Source organism: Marmota monax, unplaced genomic scaffold (genome assembly GCF_021218885.2).
Source record: "Marmota monax isolate L192 unplaced genomic scaffold, Marmota_monax_Labrador192_F-V1.1 WCK01_AAM20220418_F8-fsc00041, whole genome shotgun sequence".
Lineage (NCBI taxonomy): Eukaryota > Metazoa > Chordata > Mammalia > Rodentia > Sciuridae > Marmota > Marmota monax.
The window spans coordinates 1199357-1224418 of NW_026695238.1; the positions used below are offsets into that span (position 1 = coordinate 1199357).

Genomic DNA, 25062 nt, shown 5'->3' on the forward strand with positions numbered 1-25062 from the left:
ATGACTAGGGTCTTTTCTCCTATCAGACTCTCCTAGCTCAAAAAATTTCTGGAAATAATAGGATGGGCCCTCTTTCATAAAGATGGTTAACTGTCCACCAAAACTCCACACTGCCCTCCTCAGTACAGAGTCACCATTAAGCAGGAATGACATTTTCCCAGTCCTTTATATTTAGGAGGGACCAGGTAACTAGTACTGAATGTGAACATGAGTCAGTATTAAAGAGAAAGTGGGAGGTGGGCTGACTTATTTATATTCTCTTTTATTTTCTATTAGCTGAATGTAAAAGACTTAAAAGCCCTAGAGGACTATGGAGCTACAGGATGGAAGGAACTTGAGTCCTTGAATCACTCACTGTGTGAGGGAGAATCTCCCACTGCTCAGGAACGTCTACTGAGTTAAGCCACTGACAATTATATACCTTTAGTGCCAGGGTAGGGTCCAAAAGAGAAGACCAGTTTGTGACTTGATGGCATGTTTCATGTAGTCCCCAAAATGTATTAACTGTCTTGAGCGTCTGTCTACCTTATTTATTAGATTTGGGCCATTTCTAATCACAAACCTCCATCAGTGGACAGATATGCCACTTCTGGATCTGTCCTGCACCAAGAACTGTCCCTAAGAGGTGTTCCTAAAATATTTTGAGCTTTGTCAGCACAACTGGAATAAGTGAAGTGCCCCAACCATGGTGTCTCCTTTGAACTGGATAGTGATCACTTGGCATGTCTGCGTATGAATTAATCACCTTCATCCTCTGAGTATCCAGCAGCTCTGCTGTGGAGAGAGGTGGTCCTGCATAGGAAGACCTGGGGGTTAGAATATGAGTTAAATTAATCCAGAAAACTGTATAAACTGCATGCAAGTAACAGAGCATGGACTGAGCATCGTCTTGCCCATTTATGGGGATGACGTTTCTCATGTCTGGCCTGATATTATTGGGAATCCCCCATAGCCACAGTAGCTGGCCTTTGAGAACCCTGCTGTCCACTCACAATGAATGCAGTTTCTAAATCCTAGGATGTCAGACCTAGAAGGACCCTGGAGATTATTGGGTTCAACCCTCTCATTTTATAGATGAGGAAACCACTTGTAGACAGAGGTTAACTTGCCCAAGGTCACCAAGGTTGTTAGTGGCTAATCTGGTCTTCCTAGTTTTCCTGCACCAGGTTGCCTCTGCCATATTTTCAAATAAAATTGATAGACTTGATAGGTGGGGTAATTTTTAGCTGAAAGGAAGGAAGAAAGGAAAGAATCTTTGTGGTATACATGTGTATCTTTTTAGTTAATGTGAAGTCAGATTTGAAAAAAAATGTTTTCACAATCCTGCTGCCCTTCCCACTTGCTATAAAGTGAGATTTAAATCTCTTTATCTCAGAGGACAGGGACCAAGCATCTCTCCATCACTGGAAAGAGCCTCAAGGGACCTCATACACAGAGGAAGCCTTCAAAAAAGATGTTTCCATAGTTTTGTTGACTACCATCTTCCACTGTTTTAAAGTTTTAAAGTAATTCAGAAACATTCCTCTCCTTCCTTCCCCTGGAGTGAAAAACTTACAAGTGAAAAACAGACATGATAACAATGAGGCCCTCATTTTTGCAGTGTTGAAATTTTGATGACCAACCTCTTAGGTCTGCAGAGTAAAAAATGTATGTATGCTTTTTGGTGCCAAAGCCCTTAATTAATTTGCCCTTGTTAAATCCTAATAACTTGACCCACTGGAGCAGAGAGTGCCCCATTTGTTCCCTGTCAGCCTTCTGGCCACAGCAGACAACATCACTAGAGATGATGGAGTAGGAGGCAGGTGGAACAAGGCCATTAGATATAATCAGATTTTGGTGAGGGGATACAGGTGAGGGACCCAAGAACCCTCAAGGGAACACAATTCTCCCAATAAGAACAGACTCTTCATTAGGTGAGGACACGGGGTCAGGCTAGGTCTCTCTTTAGGCTGTGATTGGATTTAGGTCGTCAGTTTTGGCAAGCCTTTGTCCAGTACCCTGGTCAGGGAGAATGGACCCTGCTCCAGTGCCTCTTAGTCTGGTCACTGATACTTTTGAGGGCTGACCCCTTATATATGCCATCTTCCTCTCAACAATCTTCTGAGGATGCTGTTATCATTCCCATTTCAAAGATGAGAAAAGGGAAGCAGAGAGAGGTTGGGTAAATCACTCATGGTCACAAGGTTAGTGAGAAACTGAGTGAAATGTGGCCCCTGGCCCTAGACTATTCTGTAGCACCACTCCTACCTGTTTGGAACCCACCACTCTGAGTTTGGTTCCATCTATTTTTCTCATTCTCTGTCTCCATCCAGCCCTTAAATGTTTAATGTCCTCAGTTCTTTGTCCCTAGCCACCCTCCTCCTACAAATATCATTTCATCAAAACACACAGCTTCAAGGACTTCTTACTTTTTGGCCTCAAAATCTGTCTGCAGATCTAATCAACCTGCTAACAGAAAGCGGGGAATGCACTACAGATTCTTATCCCTCCTTTATCACCTCCCCCATTTCCCATTGGTCACCAGCCCTCACCAGAACTGGCCTGATGCCCTCAACATCTTCCTCATCACAGGAGGGAACCCCCTGGGTTCTATGGCAGGCCCACTCCCTTTCTTCCCCAACAGAGATAACTCTTCTGGCACTGCCTTCTCCTCTCTGCAGCCCATAATGTACTCCATGCGTCTTGTTTCTCTCTACTGCAAACTCTTGGATGAGGAACTGGTTCTTGCCTCTCTGCCTAGATTTTAAGCTTAAGATGGTCATTTTGTTTTGTAGCCTTTGCTAGAGACATACCCCTTGGATCCTCTTTGTTCTGCCCACTGTTCACTCCTCATGCTCAGCTGTTGTGCCTAATCTCCACTCAAGCCAGAACCCTGGGGCTCCCACTCTCTTGGAAGGGGTCCACATCCTAGCTGCATCTCAAGGTCACCCCTACACTTCTATCCGTCTGCCACTGCACTGCATCTCTTTGCTTCCTGCTTGGACTATTATAGGCGTTTCTCAACTGGTCTCTCCTATCTTCAGTCTGTTTAGCTCTGATCCATTGTCCCCCCAGTTACCAGCATTACAGGTTTAAAACACACATCTGATCAAACTTCTTTCTGTGTAAAACTTTATCAATGCTTCCCCACCCTCATCAGGGTAAAGTCTGAGTTCTTAACACGATTCATGACTCTGGAATTCAGCCTCTGCCAACCTCCCAACTTGTTGCCCATTGCCAACCTCCCACCCTGATACATGCACTGAGACACACAAACCCATCAGAAGTTTCCTGAGCATGCTCTGTTCACCCTGTCTGTTCTATACTCCCTCTGCCTGGAGTGTTCTCCCTCTTCTATATAAACTTAATCATTGGAAACTACTTTTAAGGATAGGGTTTCTTCCTTTGACAAGCTTCTTGTGACTCCCCCTAGAGAAAGTTGATTGCTCTCTGTTCTGCCAGGTAAAGCCTCTGTCTTGTGATGTAATTTTAGACAGTGAGCTCCTTGTAGGCAAGGGAGTGTAAGGCAGCTATAAATGTTACTGAATGAATGGATGTGACCATCCTAGTCCCTCTGACTCAAATTCCTTACCCCATTTTCACTCATCCTGTGTTTGGACCTCAGTTACAGCTCTTGCCTGAGGACCAGTTTTTGCCTCCTCCACCTTCCCCATGAAACATAAGCTCCTCAAGAGTAGACTACTCTCTTATTTGAGTGTGTATTGCCAGGGCCCTTTTGAGTCCAATGTCTTAACAACTCAGCCATCACAGCCACTGCCAGGGCCCTTTCAATATATATTTTTGTTTGTTTAAGATAGGGTCTCTCTATTTTGCCTGAGCTAGTCTTGAACTTATGGGCTCAAAACACCCTCCTACTTCAGCACCCTGAGTAACAGGAACCACAGGCACAAACCAATATGCCTGGCTTTCAACAAATATTTTTTAATGAATGGATGGATTTCTCAAGTTCTTGGTAAGCAGTAGACTTAGCTTCCTGGACCCCAAGTACCTTTCAACACCAGATAAGCCATCCAAATTTCATCTCAATTTCTCAAGCCTCTTTGTCAATTGGCATCAAAATAGCACTGATCCAAAAGGAGGTGTGACAATGGTTAACCTCCTGAACCCTGAACGCAAGACAGGAGCAGCTGGGGTTCACTGAAGTTCTGATTGCTACATGCAATTACTGGGCCAACTTCTCTCGTCCCACCTCTACCCACGCTCTCCTCTGTTACAGCAGTGCATGGGTTGGGGGTATCTTTGATTGCTGGAGGCAACTTCACAGAGCACTCAGAAATAAAATTGGCATAAAAAGTGCCCCGGAATTGGAGCCAGAGGTTCTCGATCCCATCCTCAGCTTCACCATTTGCTTAGTGGTATGACCTGGAGAACAACAGCTTTAAGCCTTTCCTCTCCTGTTAAACATGGGTCATAGTACTTACCCTGCTTATCTTTTAAGATTGTTGTATCCTTCATCATTTTCTTGTAGGAATTTTGTAGTTCATTCTGTCCTCAACAACTTATATTGGCTTTCATAGTGACATGCATTGGTACAGAAAAATTAGAACTCTAAGCCAAGAGATGCTTTATCTATAGGAGAAGCTTGTATCGCTAAATGCCCAACCCTCTTATATGACCAAGTTCAGAGCCATTAACCTCAAACCCGGAGGTGTGCTGCAACAAGTAGGGAACCCAGAACTTCCTGGCAACCATTTTAGGGTTATTGCTATGATGGGGTCTTCTTGACCACTGGTCGTTCTGGAATTCACCAGGGAAGACAGCTGACATGTTTCCTGAGCAGCGAGCAGGCCATGTTCCAGCCTCTGCATCCTCTTGGCTTCATGGTAGATAGTATCTGCTGTTAGCTCCTGGTAGAGTTCACCTCAGAGTCCTACCCACTCTTGTGATCTCTCCCTTGGAATACAACTCCAATAGAAAAGATATATATATATATATATATATATATATATATATATATATATATATATATTAAGAATTCATCAAAATAAGCCATTTTATGTTTACTCATATTCTTTTCTATCTGTGGCCATTTAGCCAACTTGAGGAATAGATAAATTGCTCCTGATAACTGCAAAAATAAAGTCCATAGAATCATAACAGCAGATGGTTTTATTCCTCTTCTCTGGTTCAGCCTTTTGAGCTAATACAGAACTAGACTCATTTTCTTGTCTCTTGGTGATAATCATCCAGGTGCTGAATTGCTCCACCACCCAAGGAGTTTGTGTCTATGGAAAAGGATTCTTTCACTCAACATTTTTCAACCAACATTTCCAGGCATACCTAGAAACTTTGCTCAATTGGACCTGCACCCACCTGATGGCTGTCATCTCCTTGTTCTTGAGCCAAGAGGTGAGCCCTGGGCAGGGTGTGGAGTGCAACAAGAACTCCCCTGCAGAGGTAAACTTGACATGCCACCTTACTTTTCTCTCAATGACTCCAATGCCCAGTGTGCTCTCTAGCGGACCCTGAGGATCTGAATGTTCAGTTGAAATAAAGATCTCTAGTGGGCATAGCAGTCTCTGCCAGATTGTTCCCCCAGAAAGTCCCTAAAAAGCAGATATTTTTATACTCACTTGTATAGTGCTATGTTTTTTTACTCTACTGGTCAGAACACTGCAGAAGAGGGAATAATTGCTACTTGAATTTCCCCTTCAAAACCATCATTGTCACCATGGATCATTGTCAACATCATTATCATTACCATCATCACAACTACCACAAGAATCTGTGGGTTCTGACTACAGCCTGTCATCTCCTACTCCCTTCTCTAGGCCACATATCACAGAGAGTATCTGCTGTATCACTCTCTGTTTTATTTCATCTCCTAGCATTTTCTCCTATGGACAGACAGTTCTTCTAGGAAAACACAAAACTGAGAGTCTCACTTTGCTGCCTGACTCAGCCTAAGATAGACCTGCCACCTTACATTTAGTCTCAGAGTTTAGTCTCAGAGTTGCAGCCCTAAAGGTGGAAAGAATAGTCCTTGCTCCTAGGGACATGCTCTGAAATGGAATTAACTCCAATTATAACTAATAAAGTGATAGAAATATTCTTATACATCAATCTATTATCTGATTTTTTTGGTGAGGTCACCAAAAGCTGTTAGGGTCTCTATGTGTTCCCCTCCTACCCCATGGCTATTTCCAAACTGTCACTGGATTATCTGAGCAGAGTGGATAGAGTATATGGCTTTGTGTCCTGGGAAATTATTCTTTCCTAAAAGCAGGGAAGAGGAGAAATAATGTGAGAACTCTCAGTGTTCATCCCAGAAAATAAAGGACTCAGTGTCACATGCATACCAGAAGAGAAAGAGTTAGTGAGATAGAAATTGGCTGGGGGGAAGGCAGGCAGGGAGAGAGGAGCCAAACAAGAGACAGAGGAGGAAGTAGTGGCATGGAACCCTGCTCAGAGAGATGCTGGGAGCAAGAGAGACCAGAGCCCCATATAGGCCAAAGCAGGAGTGCTGTGGCTCAGAGCCCCAGGGAGGTGGCTCCCTCTATAAAACAGGGTCAGGTATACTTGAAGTCATAGGTGGCATAGGTGGCATCTGTAAGTATCACATAAAGGAAGCCTTGAGACTCCTGATACCTGATGTAAGAGGGCCAATGGAAAGAAAACTGGACTACGAGTCAACCTTGCTTCTAAGCTCAGCCAAGTACCTTGAACTGATTACTTCACTTCTCTGAACCCCATGTCTCTCAGTTGCAAAACAAGAGAGTTGTTCTGGTTGACTGCATAGTTTCTTCTATGTTCAGAGCAGACCTGTAATCTGTAGCACTATAAGCAGTAGACAGTATTTATGCTCATCTCTCTCAGCCACACTGTCCCTGGGTGAGGAGAAGCATACTTCTCTGCCCTACAACCCTATTGACATTGGGCATTTTGGTGGCTGCATTGGCCATTGAGCTGTCTGCAGAAGGGACAGTATTCTAGTTATAAACAGAAGCTTTGAGAAAATTTCCACCAATCCTCTTGTACTTCTGCACTTGGCTAGAAGAGCACATCTTAATCTTAGTAGTCTCAGCTCCTTTAGCCCAGGTCCCAGCATGAGTAGACACTGGGAGTGGGCCTGAAAGCAATGCACAGCCAGCAGCTAAACCAAGCCAAGCTCAGCAGTCTCTCTCTCTTTTTAATTTTTTTTAAGTGAGTCAATCTCTCTCTCTCTCTCTCTCTCTCTCTCTCTCTCTCTCTCTCTCTCTCTCTCTCTCGTTATAGATGGACGCAATACCTCTATCTATCTATCTATTTATTTTTATATGGTGCTGAGGATCAAATCCAGTGCCTCATATGTGCTGGTGAGTGCTCTACCACTGAGCTACAACACCAACCCACCAGCAGAGTCTTAACTATCTCACAAACCCATGAATGGGAAATGTTTGTTGAAGAAACTGTGATTTGAGGGAATTTTTTTGTTACTGCAGCCAAACCTAACTAATACACTACATGACAGGAAAATCACAGAAGCACACCTCAGGAACAGACCTAATGTCTACCTGAAGGAGAAAACTAATACACTACATGACAGGAAAATCATAGAAGCACACCTCAGGAACAGACCTACTGTCTACCTGAAAGAGAATGAAGGGCAGCTGGAGGAGCCCCCACAGGAAGCCCCTCTACTGTTCTCACCTCCATGCCAGAGCTGCCATAATCCTCCATATGGAGACACCTGGATTTTGGCATTAACAACCCAGACCTCAGCAGGAGTAGGGAGAGAGTTTTATGGGATGGGAAAGTAGATTTGAATGCATCAATGTCAAATTCCTCCCTATTCATAGTCTTTTCTTTTCCACAATCCTTCACACCTGGGCTGTCTGTTTCTCTCACTGCATAGGGGCCATAATTACAAGGCTCTTGAACTTGGGCTTGATATATTGATTTCGTTAGCATAGAGAGGCAGAAAGATGGCTTAGATAAATTCACAAGTTCTAGCATCACTGGTCTGAAGCTGTTGCTATCAGTATGCCAGTCTTTTGGTCTTTCTGATTCCTAATATTAAAGAACCCCAAAGAAACTCACATCAACATTATCCTAGCCAAATTCTAATAGATGTTTTCCTGCCAAACAGAGAAGCAGAGTATATTTAATATAATACACACACTAGTGCCCAGAGAAGACAATCATGGAATGCTAATGCTCCCACTCCTGTTGCATAGGGGATACCAAGCATTCCAGGTTGGGAGGTATAGCCAGGGATTACTCATGCTTCATTTCACTCAGAAAAGCCAGGGCCCTTCTCTGCCTCCTCAGTTGCTTGGACCAATCCTTTGAGGTTGACAGCCATAATTATCTATTGGGACAAAAAGGACCCAGCCCTCCACTAGTCATGGTAGAAGAGAAAAGGAACATGACAGGGTAAGAGAAGAAGCAAGAAGTAAAGCAATGGATTCCAAATTCTTCCAAAACACCAAAGCTTTTTAAACAAAATCTTTCCTGAAACAGAAATATATGTAAATAGATAAAAGTACAAAAACTCAGGGTGAAGCAGTGGTGAGGATTCAGAACCTGTCTGTGTAGCATTCTATTTCCTACTTTCAAAGATGGTTTCTGGAGCTGTGTATGAAACCCCAGCACTACACACAGTTTGAAAACCACTGGACTGGAGAAATTTAGGGCATTGGAGTAGGATTATATAAAACTGGGGGAGGAGTGAGGCAAATACCATGACAGCTATTTCTGAGCATTTTGCTGGGAAGAGAATGGAATTGTATAGACATCCCTTGTCATGACAGGACAGCCAAGGGGCATATAACACAGAAGAGGTTTTCCACAGCCTGCCTGAGGCAGATGGACTGACCAACTGACCTCTCAAATCTTACCTGCAAGCCTCCTTATCCTTGTCTTCAGCTGGGCAAGACAGATTTACTTGCGTATGTTTTGATCTTTCTTCCCTGTCCTGCTTCCTCCCTCTCCTATCTCAGCTATGGCCTCTCCTGAGCTCATAGGTCTTGAACTTGGAGCCATTTCTGCTTTGGCTTCCAGGGGATGAGATCCTGAGGGTTCTGGCCACCTCATCAGCACATGGCTCCCCACCTCCCTTGAAGACAAGCCCACGGACCCACCTATGCACACCACGTCCATGAAGCCATACATCCCGTAGCAGATCTGGAAGAGGAGGTCTTGGCGCTGCCATTTTGCTGAGGGACTGAAGGTCGACCAGATGAGCCAAGAGATACTGGCGATGAGGAAGAGGGAACCCAAGATGGCGGCCGCAATCTGAACCTTCTCGATGACTGTCAGAGAGATAGCCTGCCACTAGGAAGGAGAGAGTGGCAGGTTAGCTGTTGCTTGGATGCCCTTACCCATTTTCATCCTTCTTCCACCTGCTCTAACAGCTCACCTCTGATATTGAATTTAAATTAGAGCTTCTCAACTTGTACTACAATGAATATTTTTGCAATTTTACATTGTACTTTTGATGCAGAGGAAAACCACATCCCATGAAATGATCACAAATTTTGTAAGGAGAGAGTTCTGGGCAGGCATAGCTAAGAAGAAGATCCTTATATATTTGATTATTAAACAGACAGAGAAATGGGAAGGAGAAAAAGAAAATAGACTAAGTGTGGGTGGTGATTCAGGGCTTCAGAATCTTCTTTTCAGAGCAACACAGTTTATTTTCCCACAAATAGGTTTTGAAAGGTCACAGGTCTCTCTCCTGCCTGTTTTGTTTCTACAACACCATCCTGCATGCCATTTAATATACACGCTAGAGATTACCAATTCAATAGTTAAGGAGAAAACAGGATATGGGGGAGAAATAAGAAAAATAGTTTATAATTTACTGAATGTATATTAATACTGATATTTCTTTTTCTTTTACAGAAAAAGTACTGTACTTATAGCAGTACTGATGGATGAATTGAAGGGTGTGGGTGAGTTTCAGCTTTGGAATTTTATGATTCCACAGCAGGTCCAGGCAGTACTTGCTTAAATAAGCCAAGAGTTGGATTTCAGTTTTGGGGTTATTTATTTATGTTATCACTCAACGACTATGTGTTAAGTAACTTTCATGTGTCTGGCCACTGTTCTACGTGCCAGAGATAAAGCATTAGGCAAAAACAAGGTCACACCCCACCCCACCCCAATGAAGCTCACAGTGTAGGAAGCATAGCCCTGTGAATTCACAACTATGATTCATCTCGGGTAAAAAAAGGAAGTACATGGTATTGGGAAAGTCTGTGATAGGGCATTTGGCTTCCCGTAGGATGATGCTTGAACTGAGTAGGAGTTTACTAGGCAAATAGAGGAAGAAAGAGTATCCCAAGCAGAGGAAAGAGCATGTGCAAAGGCCCTGTTCAGAAGAAAGCACAATACGTATGAAAACCTGGATGGAGATCAGAGTGAATGGAGGGGAGGAAGCAAGAGACTGAGGTGAGACAATGGCGAAAGGGAAGACCATGCAGAGTTTTGTAAAATGCGTACAGATCTAGGACTTTGCCTAAGAGTACATGTAATGCGTGAATGGTTTTTAGGTATAGCTGACAGGATCAGACTTGGGAAGGTGGAGGCAAGGAGATCTCCTGATTGGAGGGGTATGCATAGTGCCCTACTGGGAATACCCCCAGGAAGCATTGCCATCTGAGCAAGAGGACAGGCCCAGCTCCTGCAAACAGGGAGCCCTCACCTTGCCTTCAACGACCTGGAACAGGCACTGGCCAGTGGCCTCCTGAGAAATCGTAACCATTGGGAAACATTGCACTTGCTAGTCCAAATGTAGGACATTGGCCTTGACCTTTAATGATAGAGATAGCATCCCATTACAGGGAATTGGGCCTTTAAACTTTCCATTGCATCTCCCAGCCTAGGGTTACACAAAACAAAGGAGATTTCCAGAAGATGGCCCTATCACATAGACTTCTCTTGTGAACAACAAATGCTTTCCCCAGGGTCTGCCCCACTGCCTAGAGGGAGAGCTCCTGAGTGAGCATTTCCTGTTTATCATTGAGGCATCAGTAAATCTCAACTTGTTCTATTCCTCTAGACTTCAAGAGCCCCAAATATAGAGGCAAAAAAGTCCTCCTCATCCCTGACCTCTTCTACCACCCCTAAGTCACCTGCAGAACCTAGGAGCCTAACAGGGCTCCTGACCTCAGTGTGAAGCATGATGAAGGAACAGATTGGGGTGCTATGGATAAGAACTCTCCTCCTATGCCTTCCATGTGACACCCCACAGAGACGTGGGGGAAGCCACTCCAAGGAGAGAGCTCTGAAATCTCAAAGGAAGGCTGGGAGGGGGAGAGGTGTCAGTGGTACGGGCTCTGCTTCACCAGACACCTGCAACTTTGAAACCTCTGTCCAAAGATTCTGACCCTGATATCATGAGTCTTCTCCATCTCCATTCCTGCCCTGCTGCACAAGTGAATGAGAGACCAAGGGCTAGAGCAGGAAGACAGTATATATAACAGATAGGGGCGTGGAGCAGGGGTCAGAAGACCTGATTCTAGTTGAGCTCTGTTCAGACTTGCTGAGTGTGAGTGAGAAGCCAATAAGTCATGAAGACTATCAATTTTCTTTCTATAAAAATAGAAATAATTGGTCCTTCTTGCTTTCTAGAGTATCGTGAGGGTTAAATGAAAAAACTGTCAAGCCAGTGTATTGTTTCAGCAAAAACAGATAAGCCTGTTAAGACAGTTGTAGTCCTCAGGGTGCATGGGCACTCTGGGGACAGGTTAAGAGCCTGAGCCCAGGAGTATCTTCAGATAGCAACCCTGCTCTACCACTTAATTACTATGCAAACTTGGGAAGACCATCAAATCCCTCTGTGCCTCCATTGTCTCATCTGTAAATTGGGAATAACAGTACCCACTTCACTGCGTTGTTTTCAGGATTGAATTAGGCAATATATATGAATATTTAGAACACTGACTAGCACCTAATAAGCACTAACTACATATTTATTAATAAACTATAGTCCCCCCTTATCCAAGGGGAGTACAATCCAAGACCTCCAGTGGATATCTGAAACCTCAGCAGGTACTGAATTCTATATACAAGCACTATATGTGATATCACAACAGTTGTTCTGATGACTGAGGCAGTTACTAAGTAACTAACAGGTAGGTAACATATTCAGTGTAAATACTCTGGACAAAGGGATGATTCATGTCCCAGGCAGGATGGAGCAGGACAGCATGAGATTTCATCATGCTACTCAGAATGGGATGCAATTTAAAACTTATGAATTATTTATTTCTGGAATTTTCCATTTTAAATTTTTGGACTGCAGTTGGCCATGGTTAACTGAAACCACAGAAAGGAAAATCATGGAAAAGGGAGGTCTGCTATAATTGCAGTTTAGGTGTAGCAGCCATGGAGACTTGAGACCCACAAGGTATGCTGTGACTCCTTTCCTATGGTTATTCTGGCTGGAAACATTGCTTTCAGAGAGACAGTCACTGAGGTACTGCTGCATGGTGAATAGTGGTGCTATTTCCTATAGCTTTGCATATGGCACGAATCAGGAGCTGAGAGACCCAAGAGACCTAGAAGGAACATGACCCTCAGAGAGCAGACCCTTTGCTCTGCTTGCTTGTGATCAGAGCTGCCAGCCCCATCCTGTTCTACAGATGATCCTGCCAGTTTGTGGGTACAGAGGTTGTCCACTGAGGCTGAGGAGGCAGCGGTCTCATATGTGGATAGGCCAGAGAAGACCAGGTCACATAAGTGGGACAGTTTGGGCCACAAACACACAACACAACTTCTAGTCCAACTACTTCTTCTGCGAAAGGGAAACAGCATTTACTGAGCACACACCAATGCTAAGAACCAGCAGAACCAGAGGGGTCATCAGGGTCCAGAAACTCACAACTGAAGGCAGGGTAGTAACTTGAGAATGGATTAATAGGCCATTACTGCCAACGCTTCCACTTGCTTATCTGACTTACATGATGAGAATAAGCTCTTCTTTTTCACCCTTAGGAAAAGGCTATTCCTGAATGGCTTTTCATTATATGAGCTAGGGGTGGAGCCAAGAGGTGGGTACTTTGTGCTGGGCTGATGAATTTGGGATCTGACCTTTCTTGAGGCTTGAGTCAGCTGCAAAGGAAGGGGTGGTTAATGCACTCAGACCTCCGCCAGCACCCAGAGGACGTGGAATCAGCTGTCTCGTGACACTGCTATTTTAAGACACTTCAAGATTTTGAAGCAAATGGCTGAAGATGGGAGCAGTGGCAGGGAGGGGCACCTCTCATTCTGACCCTGTGGCTCACCATTAAGAGCTGAGGTGCCTGAGACTTTTAATGCCACCTTCCAGCAACACCCCACCACAGTGGGGTTCTCTTAGAAAGAAGGAAAGGGGGGAGATTCTGGAAAGACACCTACCCCCCTGCTTCACGCACATAAGATATTCCCTCTCTCTCTCTCTCTCTCTCTCTCTCTCTCTCTCTCTCTCTGTATGTGTGTGTGTGTGTCTGTCTGTCTGTTATTTTCTCACTCATTCCTGGGAGTACCTCATGGACAATTCTACAGGGTTTAAAATAAAAAGCCCTGGACATTTTAGGGGTTCAAACTATGCCTCATGCAAAGGACCCACCCCACCCATCACTGCTGAACCCCAGCTCCCAGGGCTCTCTCTCTCTGCCCCCTCAGAGAGGAGGAGGAGGAATCTGTGCCTGGAGACCAAAGTCCCCATCCTCACTGTCATGCTGGCTAATTGATTATGTGGCAGCTTAATTGGCTGATCCTGCATATGTGGAGGTATTTCCAGAAGCAAAAGAGCTCTCTATGTGTGTGTGCACCCTGCAGGGAGAGTTGCTTGATTGGGGGGATTGGCAAGGGTGGCGCAGGGCCTGCTACCTCCTCGGGAAAAGATGAACGCATCAGGGCAGGGCAGGAGGGGAGGCAATGGGCAGGGGGGCCCTGAGTTCTGCTGGAACCCATTTGGTAGGCGTGACCCAGTTCTGGCCCTGCCTACCCTCTCCTCTCCCGGTGGCCTTTTCCTACGCTGTCCCTTTCTCTTTCTTCCTTCCTTATTCCCCTCTCTTCTCTGCCTCCCTCTCTTGTCTCCTCTCCATTTTTCTCTTTGTTCCTTGTCACAGGAAGTGTGATTTGAGCCAGCGGCGAGAGCATCACCCAATAACTTGTAAGAAATGCAGATTCTCAGGCCCTGCCTCAGACCCACTGAATCTTAGTTGGCATTTTGACAAAATTCCAGTTACATTAAAGTTTGAAAAGGGCTGCTGAGTTTTCTTGCTGCTATTTCTTCTTTTCCAGCCCTGGACTCAACTCGGCCCTTCTTGCCCTTCCCACCCTGTCTTTTCCCCATGTCTTGCTCTCTTCTGCCTTTTAGCCTTTCTTCACTTCCTTCCTTGTTTCCCCTCCCTCCCTTTTTTATTTCTCTCTTTCTTCCTATCCCTTTCCTTCTTGACTTCCTTCTTCCTTTCTTTCCCTATTCACTTTTTTTTTGAACCCAGGATCACTTAACACTGAACCACATCCCCAGCCCTTTCTATGTTTTATTTTGAGACAGGGTCTCGATAAGTTGCTTAGGACCTCAGTGAGTTGAGGCTGGGATTCCCAAGAGGCTGGGATTACAGGTGTGCACCACTGGACTTAGCTCACCATTCACTCTTCAATTCACCCACTGTCTGTCTTATTCTCTCTCTCCCATCAGATTCTCCTGGCTCCTTTCCTTCTACATCTATTTCCCTCTTGCCCCGTCCCTTCCTCTTATTGCTGATGCTTAAGAGAAAAAAAATTTTTATATCTTTCATTACCTCCTGCTGGCAGGCCTCCCCTGAGCTCCAAGCTGCTCCAGGAAGCAGCCAGGGTGGAGGCCCCAGGTTCCAGTGCCCTCCCCACTCCACCCCAGGCCCCAGGCTCACCTGTAGAGGGTTCTTTGTGCTTATGGCAATGACGTGGTACTTGTAGTAGCACAGCTCACAGCTCCAGCAGCCCCGCTCGCTGATCCATTTGATGAGGCACGGCTGGTGCGTGCACTTGACTGAGCCATCGCAGCGGCACGGGCTCAACAGCTCCCCCTGCAGGGAGAGAGGCAGAGGGTGGTCAGGCCTGAGCCCGAGTCTGAGGGAGAGATGGGTGGATGGACCTGGAACACTGGTTTGAGCCACCCAGGTAGGTCAGACCAGGCCACCACGACCAGACCACAGGCTTTATCTGGAGTAACTAGACTCCACAGAGGAGGCCCAAGCACCAGCATCCCCACCATGGAGGCCAAGCAACTTCAGTCAGCTCCACTGCCAGTTCTAGACCCTGTCCCCAATTGGTAAGAATTTCTTGTACTGCCCAAGTCCTAGGTTGCTATGAACATGAGTGGGTTAGTTTCTGTGGAAGCCTCTGCAGTCCAAAAGGGGTGTCAGGCTCCTTGAATTTCCCTTTCAAAGCCTAGTCCAGGGTCTTGAACTCAAATGCCCTCCAGGCCAGAAAGGCAACAGAAGTGAGGGAAGACAGCTGGTGTGAATTGGAGGGCTCAGGTCTAAGTTTGAAGGACAACTATCATCAACTCCAGCCAGCTGTAGATGTGCAGACTGGTGGGAATCGTGTGTGTGTGTGTGTGTGTGTGTGTGTGTGTGTGTGTATTTGTGTGTGTGTAGGATATTGAACCCAGGGCCTCATGTATACTAGGAAGGAACTCTACCACTGAATTGCACCCTCATTCCTTCAGGGAATCTTTATGTAAAACCTCTCAATAGTCTAGTGTTAACAAGGAATGCAGGTTTGTAAAACGTGTTGTGAGGGTCATTTTGCCTGAATGTAGAGTCTTGTGTTGAGCATTGGCATTCTCCTGAGGCCAATGCATAGAAATCTAGGTTCTTCAATGAAGTCTCTCAAGTAAGAAAAATATGGGTTAGGCCTGCATCCTGGGAACCCTGGGAACCTCAGAGGTTGAGCCAGTGCCCTTGCTGAAGGCTGAATCACTCCAGTCAGTCTTGGCAAAAATGGCAAAAGCCCAGCCGGAGGGCACAAGAAACAGGGATGCAAAGGACCTAGCCAAGCTAGATCGTGTCTGGATTTGGAACCCTTATGAGTGGGCCGGAGAGTTGGGCTCATTCTTCAGAGCTCCCTGTGATACCTCAGATGGCCATGACTGAAGCCTGTGTCTCTACACCACCTGATGTGGTGACCTTAAAGGGTCTCCGTGAGCTTCACTGCTCCTTTTCTCTCCCCTCCTTCTTTTGATCTGGCTTACCTATGTCTGTTCTCTTTCTCCCTCCTAGCTCAGGGTCCACCATGTTTGATCACTAAATCCCCATCCTCCTAGCTCCTCCATTTACCTTTCCAGAAACTTTAGCAGTTGGGGCTACCAACTCCCCAACCTTGCTCATGGCCTCCTCCTCCTTTGGTCTTTATGCCTCCACCCCCAGTTTATTTATTTTAGATCCAGCTAAAATAAATGCCTCACTCCTATCAAAGGATCTCTGAGAAGCTGTGTACAACCCTATCCCTAAACCCCAGCTGGTGTGTTTGAGATATGGCCACTTGAGCCACATCCCTTCAAATGGGGAAATTTCGCCATTCATGCAACTACTTCTTGTTCCCAGTAATGAACAAGTAAGTCCAGGATCTCCTGGTCTCTAAGTTTTAGATTTCCATTTGCATATTTAATCATGTTCTTTGCTGCAGACTGTAGAACCAGCCATTTCCTTCCAAAATTTCTGGAATCATCTTTCCTTTCCAACTCCTGTCACTCAAAACCCTATCCTTGGCCTGGATGAGAGCTAAAAAAGTCCTTTTCTACATGGTCTACCTGTCAAACTGCTACTCTGTCATCAAGATGATTCTAATGCTACCCCTTATGGGGAGTCATTTCTGACCTCTCTAAGTTGAGTTAGTACTTCAATCTTTTATTTTTAAATGCTATTGTATTTTTTATATCTTTTTTTTATGTGATGCTGAGGAAGGAACTCAGTACTTCACAAATGCTAGGCAAGGGCTCTACCACTGAGCTACAACCATAGCCAGTACTTTGATCTTTAAGTGCATATCTTTAAGTGATAAAGTGCATATCCCTGTTAGAGTACTTAGCACATAACTACATGTGTCTGCATATACCTCTCTATGCACTAAATAACTCAGGGAGGAAGGAGTAATGTGTACATCTTTGTACTTGTTTCCCCTGGTACCAAGCTCTACACCAGAAGGTCCTCAACAGCTTTTTGTGGTTTGAGTAAATGAAAAAATAAATCAGCGTCTTCTCAGGTTTTCTGCATTTCCCACTTTGTGAGAATGGGAACTGTGGGAGGCCAACCTTACGGGTGACTGAGTTACACTCCCCAGCTGGGTGCTGAGGCACTCAGTCACAGAAATGGGTGTGTCTTGCTACAGCCCCATGGGTGAAGCTATGCTCACCTGTTCCTTTGTAATATAACCCCTCGCCCTGTTTAGGATAGAATCTTCCATGGAAGTGCCTTGTGTGTGTCCCCTCCTCTTACTGTGCCCTTGGGTGTGGCCTACCCAGGTGTCAGTCAACCTGCTGACAGTGGACATCATGAAGATAGACTCAGCCCCCTGAAACCTGACCCCTTGCCTCATTTGAATAGCTTCTCCTCAATAAAAGGGGTCAGCACGTGCTCTCTCTCTCTCTCTTTCTGCGGACCCTTAAGGTCAGAGGAGCCGTCACAGCAACCCCAAAGATAAAGGTATTTGTGTCTCTTGTGTGGTTATTTCGTGCAGCCCAGTTAGCCCAGTTTAACTAGAGTGACCCCTGAGCCTTTTAGTCGCGAGAACAGAAACCTGGCAGGGAACCATGTTCATCTTACGCCTTTTTCAGTGCCTTGTCACTCCCTATATACATGTATAATGAATGAATTTGATGGCAGAAATGTTTAGGTGTTCAGCTCCATGGAACTCTCCCTAGTTCCACACTCTGCTCCTCCAATATTGACAGGCTTCCTTTTGCTGTGGCTTTAGGCCCTTCCCATACCCCCTGTCATGACACTCCCTCATTTGTGTCTAGGTCACTACACTGTGACCCCCTCATAGGGACAATATTTTATTCATGTCTGCATTCCTCGCATCTAGTGCAATGCCTGGTACAGTGAGACCCTCAGTACAACTTTGACAGCTGAACATATGCATATCTGTCTGATGACCAAGAGGCAACCTCTAGATCCCAGTGGGCAACTATAGTGTCTTGGGGAGGAAAGGCAGGAGATATGATCATAGCTGGCCAGTCTTGATCCCTACTGGGGCCTAACAGTCCTTGGTATGGAGTGGCTGTTCTATGGCTCTGAGAATGAAATACGAGGGAGGTAGTGGAGGGAGGTGCTGGAGGAGGGGCGAAAGCCCTCGTTATTCATGGCCACATTTCCTAGGCTCATTAATTCTAACAGGATGAGCTGGGTTTGATTAATCGGGTTGTTAAACAGCCATGTCAAATTGCCGATCAGGTAAAAGACATTACTTCCGGTCCCTGGCAATGGTGCCAAGTGACAGTGAAGTCTACGCTCATTGCTTACCAAGTAGGAAAAGCCAGGAAGGCCTGCTGGCTGGGCACAACTGAAAACCCAACCTGGGCTCCCCATCTTGGCTCTGGCTGAGGAACATCAGATACCTACCTGAAGAAGGAGGAAGCACGACCTGGCCTGGCCCACTGTCTGGCTAAAGGCCCAAGAGCCCAGGGCTGCGCTGCTTCCACTGAAGTGATTTGTTCATTCTCCCACCCACAACTTTCCCTTGGGCTAGACAATCCAGAAGGCAAAATGGGGACTTGCTTCTGGCACTACAGATATTAAAAAGCATCTGTGGTCAGACCACCCTAAACATGCTTGATCTCATCAGATATTAAAAAAGCAAGAATGCCAAAACTGTTAGAAAAAGAAGTTTAGATTTAATGAAAAATGTGATCCAGGATTTTGGATGTATACAGGGAGTGAAGGAAAGAATGTACTTTAACCTTGGCATTCATACAAGTTTTATACTTTTTGTTTAGTATGTTTTTATGTATATTTGGGATATATAATCTTTTTACCACTTAGGGCTTCTAAAGGGCCTGGTCTGGTGGTCAGATGTATGTCTTCCAGAATAATGGAAGAGGAAATGCCTGGCAGCCCCGTGGAGTCAAGGTAGACTTAATGCAGATGTTTCTACAGTAAACTCCATTAAAAGCCAAGCTTAAAAAATCTCAAGTCAAGTCGCAGAGCTAGCTGATGTGTGGACAGAATGGCAGCCAGGCCCTTCTGACTTCAGCATCTGAGCTTCACCATATCTCTGTCCCTATTCCTGCTGCCCCACCTGCACCTGTGCCATGGATCTCTTCCCTGTGTTTCTTTTCCAGATCCACCCAATTCCTGGTCCAGATCAGGCCACTCAGCCAAGCCTCCCACAGCTGCCACTCCAGACCTGTCTCTCCTTCTGCATCTTCACCCAGCTTGGCACTTTATCATTTTCAAATCCTCTGGGATTTGGGCTGCTCTTACATAATCCATCAAACTGAGCCCATCAGAGATGCATGTGAAAGGTATGTTTACTCACTGCATAGGCACCAGGGTTTAGGAAAGGACATGCCCGTCTGGTCCAGCTCCCAAGCTCTGGCTGTTGGGCTGGGGGGACTACCATGATCTTGTCTGCAAAGCTCAGCAAATTCTGAGGCTGAAGAGGGTTCATTAAATGCAAAGGACACCAGACACTTCCTCAATGCACTTCTCAGAGCTTTGGGTAGGAAGATTACCTGGGAATGACCAAGACAAGAAAAATGGGATCCTCCCTAGTCCCCTGCCCCCTAAGGGGCACAATGTGAGGAGTGGCTAGCATGGTTGTGGGAAAGAGATAATTTGGTTTTGAATGCCTTCTTACTAATTATCAACTGTACAAACTTAGGCAAGCTTCTTAACCTCTCTGAAGCTCTATTTCTTTATCTTTCTGGGGCAAATAATTCTTGCCTCCTCCAAAGATGGATTACATGAGATCAAGCATGCCAAGAACTTGACGCAGCCTGGCACAAGTAAGTCCTCTTGTTAAAAATGTTACAATTTTAATTTACATTTAGATTATAATCTTATAGTTTTCTCTACTACAACTCTATTTTATTTTCCTACTATCACTCTAAGGTAAAATCCATAAGGAGGGAGCAAGTGCCTTAAGAAAAGGGGCAAATGAGCAAGAGAGAATGGTAAAGATTAAAGAACTTTCTAGGTGAATTGCTCTTCAAGGATAAGAGATTAGAATAGAGTTCTCCTAACTTGTAGCCCAAGGCTGTCTTCTGTTTCCTTGGGATACTGAGCATTTGGGGACCCTTCTTTGGGGATGCTGAACAGAACAGTGCAGACCTCTCTTGGATTGAGGTCATGCTAGGAGGAGGAGTCAGGACAAGGTGATCCTCTAGCCCTTGCTTGCCTTGGCTGTGCCTGATCCAGTGGGAGGAAGGAGAGAATGGGATAGATTCTTTTCTCTGTTAATGGCACAGCAAGCTGCAGGTACAAGACTCCACTTGCTTCTCCATTCACAGATTTCTTTGTTTATTTGGGACTTGCTTTATTTTTATTTTTTTGGCCTGATTCAATCTGCAATACTCACTTCTGGAGTCCTTAGGTTACTTAGTTGCCATGGCAGTGGCAGGTAAATTAAAGACTTCCCCTTCCAGGCAACCCCGCCCCTGAGCAGAAAGAAAGAAATACAGCCTAGTGGAGCAAAGACAGCATACATGCTGAAGTTTGCAGTTCTGGGAGATCTGAACAAAGGAGACTACAGAAACACCAGCCTTGTGGTGCAGTTTAGGGTCACATTCCCTTATTGAGTCTACTATGGTGGTTAAGATCTTAGCACTATTCCTGGACAGACTTAGGAATACCTAGGATTTTTACAATCTATGTGACGTGGGCAAACTTAAATCTCTGGGCCCTGTTCAATATTCCTTTATTCATTCAATATTTATCCACTATGTTCCAGGTTCTGTTTTAGGTGCTAGGCACAGAGCAATGAATGGAATTGATGAAATTCTCTTGAAGAAATAGACAATAAATGATATAACAAGTAAACCATAAGTACTCAAGATGCTGTCATGTGCTATGAAAAATAAACAGAGAAAAGGAAAGTGGACCCCAAGGGAGGAGGTACATTGAAATGCTAAACAGGATGTTATGGAAGACTTGGCCAAAAGGCGATATTTATGTAAAGACCTGAGAAAGGCAAGGGAGAAAACCATGCAGATATCTATGGGCCAAGAATTCTGGACAGAGGGAATATCACATGCAAATTCTCTGAGGCAGAATCATGCCTGGAATGTTCTAGGAACAAAGATGCTTGAGTATCTAGAGTAGAGTGAGTGAGAAGAAAGGGAATAGGGGATGAGGTCATAACAGGGATCAAAAAAGTGGGTACAGATCAGAAAAGGCCTGTGGACCATCTTAAGGACTTGGCATTTATTAAGATGAGAAATTATGAATGTAAAAGCAGAGAGTGTTATAGAAGATTTCCTTGTCTCTAAGCCCACCTTCTCACCTCCTTCAAATGGTACAGTCTGACCGTGTTTGACAGGATTGCATTGGCTGCTCTATTGGGAACAGACTGGAGAGACATACAGGAAAACACAGACACAGGAGACTGTTGCAATAATCCAGGTAAGTGATGGTCATGTTTCAGACCAGTATGGTAGCAGTGGAAATGCTGAAAAATGGTCAGTTTCTGGATATATTTTGAAGAATTAGATGTCAAGATGTGCTAATGGAGTAGATGTAAGCAAAGCAGAAAAGTCAAAGATGATACTAATTTTGATCTGAGCATTGGGAAAGATGGAGAGTTACCTTTTGGTGAAATGAGAAAACTGAAGGAGGAATAGGTTTTGAAGGAGAGATTGGGAGCTCAGTTTTGGAAGTGTCAACTTTGAAAGGTCTATTCACTCTCCAAGTGGAGATGTCACATAAGCACTAGTGCATATTTTTCTGGAGTGGAGCTGAGAGGTCAAAATAGAAACTTGAGAGTTATTGGCATAGAGATGGTGTTTAAATCCACAAGCCTGGATGAGGTAATCAAAGCTGTGAGTTTAGGTAAAAAAAAGGAAGGGGTCCTGGAGCTGATCCTGGTGGGATGCCAGTGTTCAGAGGTCAGGAGATGTGGAGAACCAGCAGAAAAGACAGAGAAAGGAAGGTCAGCGAGATAAGAAGGGAACGTGGTGCTCCAAAAGCCAAGGAAGAAGGCAAAGTATTTCAAGAAAAGAGGGAGTTGTCAGCCTTACAAATGTTGTGCATGGGTCAAGTTGGATGAGAACCAAGAATTAATCTGAATTCAGCAAGTTTTATTTATTATTTCTTCTGTTTTCTAGATAAAATATGCAGAAAAGTCTCAGGGCTGAGAGCAAAGTTAGGGAAGAGATATTAGAGGTCTGAGGTTGATAGAAAATAGTTACCTGGGAGAGTGTAGAGAGGGTTTCATTAAAATAAAATGACTCATCTGTGAAACCAAGAGAAGAGGGTAGTAAGAGACTATAATTAGATCCATGCCTGGCACACAGTAAGTGCCCAGGAAATACTGGCTGATATCTAAGGGGTTCAATAGGGCTTGACAGATCTCCCTCTTCTAAGCCTACCTTCTCACCTCCTTTCAATGTTGATCACTTTTCTTTCTTTCTTCCTTCTTTCTGTAACACCCTCTGGCTAGTAATAATCCTAATGGTAAGAACATTTCATAGATCTACAGAACACTTCCATAGGTTTTATACCACCTGCTACCTCAATAAACCCACAAGACTAACAACAATTGTCCCCATTACAGAGAAAGATACCCACATGGTGAGGTTGTTCCTTGTTCAAACAAATGAAAGAGTAGGGCTCCCAAACCAGTTCGGTTTCACCAGGCTGCCTCTGATTTACCCAAATCATCTCTGCCCATGATGGTGTCACATGCCTTTTGTCTCTTGTCTCATCCATAGCAGCCTGTCCATCAGATCCTTACTTTTCCTATTCTGATATAAGAGATGGTCTTGCTATTTCCCCTTTTAGAAACCCAGTTGTTCTTTCCTTCATTCCCCTTCTCTGATTCTATTTCTAGGTAGTGCTCATTGGCCATTAATTGATGTCTGTGTGCAGAGAAGGACAGGATGGGGTTTTCCTTTCTCTTCACTCCTTCATGGTCCCACTCTCAGAAGGACAAAGTTATTAAGACATTTAAGATAAAGTTAATAAACAGAGATTTTTATAAGCGAAGTAAAGATTGCTCTGAGATGGAATCTATATAACCAAGGAAAGACCCACTTGTCTAGTAGATGTTCTACTATGAAGGCCCACAGGATCAAAAGCTTTGAAATCAGAACTTCCCTACAGGGTAGAGCTGGAACCTATGTGTATTGGGGTGGGGAGGAATAGGCATAGGAGTAGAAAAAGTTCATTGGAATTGAGGAAAAGAAAAAAAAAAGGGATATCAAAGACGGTAGGAAATTTCCAATGTCCATCCTAGGTAGTCTATAATGATAGGTAGTTGATAATGGTTCTATCACTTCCTGGACTCTCATTAAGCTCATTAAGGCCTTAAATCTTTTTTGGTCTTCTTAGTAATAGAGTACTTTCTTTTTTAAATCAAATTATCTCTCAACAATTTCTTACTTCCTTCTGCCAGCATTGAGACACTGTTAATCCCTTGAAGCCAACTAACAATAAGGCTTCTCAAAAACAGACTCTTCCAATTTTATGGGCACAACCAAACGCATCCATGACATTGATCAACTATTTGTGTAGCTGTGATCTGGATTGATAGAGGTTTGGGGAGGGAGGAGACAAAGGAGAAACTCAAGTGGGGTTAGTGAATAGAAGGAAGAAGCTAGGAAACTCTAGAAGAGTCCAGTGCCTTCTGCCTTAGGGCAGCAGGCAATGATTTCTTTATTCTCCAGGCCTGGGGTGGGGGGTGTTGTGGAATTAGTGTATCCTGGTATCAGGATTTAAAAAAAAAATGACCTATCATGGAGAACTTCTTGTCAGCAAAGATTGTGAAGGAGAGATTGGGGGTGGGGGGAGTGTTGTGATTTCTACTTTTCTATAGGATGATATGAGAATTTCCCCCTTATCTGGTACAGGCAGGCTGGTTGGCAAGACGACCTCCAAAGATCCCAAGTGACCAGAGAATCCATTATTGCTCACAGACAAGCCAATCTGAATTCTGTGCATATTTGTCAAACAGCATTTGGGCAGCTCTCTGTTTTCTTGCAGGAGTCCTTTCCAGCCAGTCTTTTACCATCACCCATCCTTGGCATTCACACTTCCTTCCCAGCCAAGCCATACCTGGTCTTCTTGCTTCCTCTCTCAATGGTGCCAAGGACAAATTTTGGCTTCAAGGGATTAACAGTGTCTCAATGCTGGCAGAAGGAAGTAAGAAATTGTTGAGAGATAATTTGATTTAAAAAAGAAAGTACTCTATTACTAAGAAGACCAAAAAAGATTTAAGGCCTTAATGAGCTGTAGTTATCTAAACTGAATCCAATTAACCACATAATTATTTCTAGTTCTAGTCTCATACCAGCAGCTTACTTTCACAAACAAGTGTATGCACGCACGCACGCACACACACACACACACACATAATATCCCTCCATCTTTGTGGAAATATCATCAGCTTACCTACTCATCATCTCAAAAAAAAAAAAAAAAAAGGAATAAAAAATGAGCCAAAGAAAACAAACAGACCCAAACCACCCTTCCAAATGGGGATTTTCATTTTCAGGGTAATTATTTTATTCCTCTGGTGCTTCTCTCCCTGTAATTCAACTGGTATAAGACAAATGTACCTATTCCTTATAACTGCCTCTAAATTTACTCAACTGATACTGAGAGAAGAACTTAACCTCACAATAATTGAATTTAAATAACATCCAATTCTATGAAGTCAAACATGATCTGCATAGTAAACAAAGCATATTATACGAGGGCTGGCGGGAAGAAAGAAGGTCATATTTAATGTGTATATTCATAATCATATCTGTATTTTTAACCACTTAAAAATGCAATGTACTGTCAGTTTTCTTTCTGTATAACTCATCATTACCATCCTTGTCGTCTCCAAAGAGCTAAAATTAAAGGTTGGTCTTCCTTCAGAATTCTGCCTGGCTCAACCGAAAAATATAATTTAGATAAACCTTGAGTGGCCAGAACTGGGCTATTTGCATACAGTAGGCTGGGC

General features: G+C 44.4%; 1 protein-coding gene across 1 annotated transcript in view; it reads right to left on the bottom strand.

Moving 5' to 3' along the window:
- Marchf4 (membrane associated ring-CH-type finger 4) overlaps nt 1–25062 on the bottom strand; it is a 115089-nt gene that overhangs the window by 26068 nt on the left and 63959 nt on the right. Inside the window, exons 2-3 of the mRNA XM_058577518.1 lie at nt 14826–14981; nt 9063–9255 (exon numbers count right to left, since the gene is read on the bottom strand). Coding sequence (XP_058433501.1) covers nt 9063–9255; nt 14826–14981 — 349 coding nt within the window. The remainder of the gene's footprint in view (nt 1–9062; nt 9256–14825; nt 14982–25062) is intronic.